The sequence below is a fragment of the Hydra vulgaris genome, chromosome 11, assembly GCF_038396675.1.
Source record: "Hydra vulgaris chromosome 11, alternate assembly HydraT2T_AEP".
In the NCBI taxonomy this organism is placed as follows: domain Eukaryota; kingdom Metazoa; phylum Cnidaria; class Hydrozoa; order Anthoathecata; family Hydridae; genus Hydra; species Hydra vulgaris.
In genome coordinates, this window is record NC_088930.1 from 13,671,501 (window position 1) to 13,677,500 (window position 6,000).

Genomic DNA, 6,000 nt, shown 5'->3' on the forward strand with positions numbered 1-6,000 from the left:
TCAGTCAGGTGAATTTAAGTTTTGAGAACCTTTTTTTTTATTTGAGTCGGTATTTTTTCAGGAACCATCCTCCCCCCCCCTCTCTTTCTGATTTTATTCGCAGAATTGCCTCTGCTTACACACACACACACACACACACACACACACACACACACACACACACACACACACACATGTATATACATATATATATATATACAAATATATATATATATACATATATATATATATATACATGTATATGATGCGTAGATTTCGAATTTTCCAAATTGATTTTATAACATGAGTTTTTACAATCTAGAATAATCTCTACATCCTTAATTAATTCCAAATGTACTTCTGTAACCTCAGCCGACTTTGCATCATTCCTGAAAAAATTACAAGCAGAGTTTACATTGTTTGTTTTTCCTGTTTGTTGTTTGATTTCATCAGTTAAAAGACCTAATCCACCTCTAAACTTATCCTGGATTTCTTTCTACATCTTTCCACCATTTCTTTGTTTTAATTCTCTCTTGATTGTCATGTTTTAATTTCTATACGGTATAAAATGTCAAGGTATAAATTCAAATGTTCAAATCAAGGCATGAAGAGGTAATAATCCAAAGGAAAGATATTCTTTATTTACTTCTTTTCTTGATAATATATATCTATTATTTATGTCAGTAGGTTTAGCCCAACATAAGTAGCGACATTGTGCAGAAGAACACGATGCAGAAGAACACGATGCAAAAGAACACGAAGACAGTGCAAATGTCTTTTATGTCTTTTCAAAATTGTAACTCATTAAATTTCTTTAACAATAGAAGCTGTTTTTTTGTTTCCTTCATTTTCTTTGCTTAATTGTCGTGGCTATACTTAGCTCTTGACTACATGAATCCAGGAGATATTGCACTATATACTTTTGAGCTTTAAGGCCGCAAGCGCTGAAAATTTTCGTTGGCCGGCTAGGTCTGATATTTGTGATAGTCTGCTTGAAGGTACTTGACACACTTTGAAATAAAGAATCAGCAACTTCAAAGTTTTTTCTTATTAAAGTACAGTAGGTATCCATGAATTGCGGTCTGTACATAAAATTAAAAAGCTTTAAGTTTTTTATAAGCGATAGTTTTTATTTTCAAGAAAGTGGGGCACCATGAAACATTGTAATTGAGGGGGGGGATCTTAAGAGTTGTGACAACCAATTTAATTATAAAAAAATTATGTCATTTGACATCATTAGGCCTGGAAGGGTCAAAGTTTGTGTTTTTTTTTATGACAAAGTAATTTATTAATTTTTTAAGTTCCTAAGTTTGAAGATATCTTATTCAATGTCGGTAAGTAAAATTTTTTTGTAAACTACAATCCATGTGCTCTTTACTTTATTAAACAATATCATCTAAGAATCAATTTGATACTAAAAATAAAGCAATTAATTTTTATTAGCAAGTATGGGGTAATTTGATAGAGCACTTGTGGAGGGCCCTAAAACTGTAGAATAGAACTCCATTGTGTCATAAACAATTTTAAAAATCATTTCTTCAAATATTTACAGTCAATTTTTAAGAGATTTATGTAAATATAATACTAGAAGATCAAATTTCGATACAAAGCCAATATTTATTGACGTGATATTTATTGAATTTGATTTAAAATAATATATTATCTGGTCTTCTCAAATATGATCTGGACCATTGGATGGATTGTTTAGATTATAATGACTTATTTGTTAATCGTTCAAGTAAAAATCTGCCTTTTTTCTACGTATTATACTTTTATTTACGTATTTAATGATGCTCATAGTGTGTACCCCATAATGTAACTTTAATCAAATTTCTAATTTTACTTTAAATGGTCTCGCAGGTTTAACCTGCTATATTTTGGTAATTTATAAATTTAATTTTGTAGGTATAAATTTATTCTACAAATTAAATTATTCGCCTAAAAAAAAGGCGTACTAAAAAAATTGTTAAGAAGCAAAAACCATTAGTGTATCATGGTGCCCCTCTCTCGCCAACAGTAATATTAACTTTTTGATATTTTCTACTTTTTCTGCTAAGTTTCTTGTTGGAAAAGTCAGAACAAGATGACAAACGTTTTAAAAATACTGAGTTTTTTCAAAACTGTCAGTTATGAAGCAGTAAAATTTTTTTCAGTATGCTATAGTAACTTAGTATTTTAATGATTCATTACCTGAATGAACTTTGAATGAGTTTTGAATGACTTTTCAGTTTGAAAATAGAAAAGTTCGCAATAAAAATTAAAATGTAAAGTTCATAAGTTCGTCATTTGATCACGTGATCGGAGCAAGATGACTCGCTATGCGTTTTTCTGTCTCCAATTTTATAAAACTTTAAAAACTTTATTAACCCTACCTAAAGTATAGCATAATATACACGCGTTGCAATAAAAAGTGTGCCTAAAAAAATTGCACCCTCAGAATACCACCCATTAGGAATAACCCTAAACGTAATGTTTTTTTATGCATAAAAAATACTTAACAACGTTTTAAAAATCAAATTGATATTTATTTAATTACAATATATATATACAAAGTTTTGTTTTCACCCATTTTCAAATTTTTTTTTGTTGAGTTCTTTTTTTTTTTTGTTTTTGCTCTTATATATTCAAGTAAAAATAAAAAATAATCGTAATACATAGATCAAATATAAAAACACGGATACTCGTAGAGGGCCTATTAGTCATGTCGTCGAGAACCGTTTACAATATTTAAAAATCGTCAAGAACCGTTTACAGTATTTAAAATTGTTTACAAAATATATTAATTAACAAAAAACAAAAAACAAAGATCAAAAAACAAAGAACTAAAAAACAAAACAAAAAACGAAAAAAAAAAACCGAGCTTAAAAATATACAAGTATGTTATCTACTGAGACTATAATTTTTTTTGGTTTACTTTTAAAAATTGCGTAACTCAAACCTTAAGAAAAATCAAAATTTTTCGAAACTATTTTGTTTCACAGAAAAGTTGAAATGTTATGCATTGAATTGAACATTGAATTGCATTGAACAGAAATGTTATGCATTGAATTTCTCTCTTAAGAAGTCCATTTGTACATGTCTATTTTGATGATAATGCACAACCCCTGATGTTGTTTTTTTAATCTTATTTATGTCCTAATAAAACCATTACCACAATTTCAATGCAATGCTGCAATGCTTGCAATATTGAATTAAAAAGCTGCATCGCAAATGAATATCAATTTTGATTGAAATGATTATCTTTCTTTTTGGTATTATTATAAGGAGTACATGTATGACGTATGCTTATGCAAGGACTTGTAAAATGTTATGCTGTTATTTTATGCATTTGTTTATACATACCTGTTACGCTGTATATACTTATTCAAGCTTTTCAAACTCATAAACAAAGCTTATGCCAAAACTAAGTTTAGATTTTAGACACCAGATATCTGTTGTTATAACAACTTACTTGATTACATAATAAATTCAATTTAATCAGGGAAAGAAAAGAAGCAATTCTGTTTTTAAAGAAAAAAATAGCTGACAAAATTTGTGATGCTAACTAAATGCTAACTAAAATTTCCAAAAAGTCAAATATAATTGTAAACTAAAATAATGCATACTGTATAGCTAATGCATTTATCCTAAAGAACATCTGTTATATTATCTTATTTCTAATTTCTTATTTTTATTATTTTACCTTATTTCTCCTAACTAGTTTTTATAGCTTCAAAAATTGGAAACTTAAATTGTAGTAAGTTTGTCCATCGATAAGTTCTAATCGAATGTGTCTATTTATGAGACATCCAATCAAGTTAAGTAAAGTCTATCAAAAAACGTGCTATGTGAGGTTGTGAAAAATAATGATTAAATGTGGGTGAGGGAAAAAGAGTGCTTGTGCGCTGAGGATACATTTGCAAGGGCTGTTAGTCTAAGTGCTGCAAAAACATGTTGTAACATTTGTTATATTAGCAAAGATTTGAAAACTAATGATTATGAAGTAATTGTAGTGGAAATAAATAAATTCAATACGGAACTTTAATTTAGAAGATAAAATTGTTTTTGATAGACAATTTTTTATTTTATAATAAAACATTTTTAAAACGGTGCAGCGTAGTATGAATACCTGCTAGTATTCGTATCGCGGGTAGATACAATTATGAAAACTTTGTTTTAAATTATTCTGCGACTTTATGGTAAAGGCACTCACGGAACAAACAACAAATAAGTGCTCGGTTAAGGAAAATTATTTTTTATGTTACAACTGACGCACTGCAGTTTTTGTTTAATCAGGAGCTTCCCAGTGGGCACAGGACGTAAATAAGACGTCTTTTAAACGTCTTTTGAACGTTTTGGACGTTTTTTGAACGTTCAAAAGACGTCTTATTTAGGTCCTGTGCCCACTGGGTTAGCTTAACACTGAAAGAAAATGCAAGCATTTAAGATTTCAATTACGTCTAATAAAATTAAAATATTTACATTATTAGAAGATTAAAAAAAATCATTTTCAAATAAAGCTGCTTCTTACGTAAAAAATCATACTCAAATGCTTGCCTTGAGATTGCTTGTGTAAACTCTACAAAAAGCAATAATTAGACTTCAAACACTGCTAATCCAATTCAATCGTTCCAATCCAAGGACAACTATTTTCTTTTGATTTTGTTGTTTTTTATTTTATTTTCATATGTTTTTTTTAACGATCTCAAATGTTCTTTTTTAATATTTAGAAACACAGAAGACCAAGTTCAAATATTTAATGCAAAAATAATGAACTTAGCTTTTTCTTTAAAAATCACACGATGTGTGAAATTTGTAGAAAAATTGAGAATTAAAATTCTTTTGTTCAATATAAATTCATCATCTTAACCTTGTGAAGTCTCTTTATTACAACATTGCCGCGTTTTCAAACTGTTTTACTAAATTTTATTTACTAATATAAAGTATAAACAAATCAATTCCGACAAAAAAATAAAGGAATGAAAAAAGAAATTACCAAAAAGAAATTACCAACAAGAATAAACCAACAAAAGTAGATTCATAAATAAATGAGTTCAAAAATCATTTAGAAAAAAGTAAGGTTAAACGTTTTTTTAAGGACAATACAAAGAATTGGATTAAATATGAATTTTTTTACAATAATAATTGGATTTAATTTAATTGAAATTTTTTACAATAATAATTGGATTTAATTTAATTAGATTTTATTATACCTCTAGTTATTTTATATTACTAATTACATACACCCAGTAATTAGGGCACACCACCCTTTAGACCAGGTAAATAAAAAAGAGCAAACGCTCTTACCCAGCGTTTTTAAAGTAATTGCTCAACTTTACGCGAAAAAAATTTTGAACAACTTCTTTTTTTGTGCAAAAATTTTGCTCTGAGTAATTGCTCACATATAAGAAAAGTCCGTAAACAAAAAAGCTATAACTTAAAAAAAGCTTTGACTTTAAAAAAGCTATAACTTAAAAAACGGCGAGCAATTGTTTCCATTTGTACTTTATTTTCCTATTTTTTGACTATATATATATATATATATATATATATATATATATATATATATATATATATATATATATATATATATATATATATATATATATATATATATATATATATATATATATATATATATATATATATATATATATATATATATATATATATATATATATATATATATATGTATATATATATAATATATATAATATATATATATATATATATATATATATATATATATATATATATATATATATATATATATATATATATATATATATATATATATATATATATATATATATATATATATATATATATATATATATATATATATATATATATATATATATATATATATATATATATATATATATATATATATATACATACATATATATTATATTTAATATATATATATATATATATCTATTTTTTATTATATATATATATATATACATATATATATATCTAATTTTTATTATATATATATGTATGTATATATATATATATATATTTAATTTTGAAATGGTA

At 25.8% G+C, this 6,000-nt stretch overlaps 1 protein-coding gene and 1 long non-coding RNA gene across 5 annotated transcripts in view; one reads left to right on the top strand and one right to left on the bottom strand.

The window, feature by feature from the left end:
• LOC100201455 (uncharacterized) overlaps positions 1-6,000 on the bottom strand; it is a 29,822-nt gene that overhangs the window by 7,996 nt on the left and 15,826 nt on the right. Inside the window, exon 1 of one of the 4 annotated variants that reach the window (XM_065810179.1) lies at positions 4,516-4,716. The exons of 1 other annotated variant lie outside the window; for it this stretch is intronic. Coding sequence is in view for 1 of the 3 variants with exons in the window: in XM_065810177.1 (XP_065666249.1) it covers positions 4,490-4,501 (12 nt within the window). In the remaining 2 variants the exon portion in view is untranslated. Of the gene's footprint in view, positions 1-4,489; positions 4,717-6,000 lie in introns of those variants that run through there. 2 more of the 4 variants (XM_065810177.1, XM_065810180.1) reach the window with 2 other exon arrangements.
• LOC136087423 (uncharacterized) overlaps positions 4,864-6,000 on the top strand; it is a 30,087-nt gene continuing 28,950 nt past the window's right edge. Inside the window, exon 1 of the long non-coding RNA XR_010641785.1 lies at positions 4,864-5,033. This is a non-coding gene — a long non-coding RNA (uncharacterized LOC136087423). The remainder of the gene's footprint in view (positions 5,034-6,000) is intronic.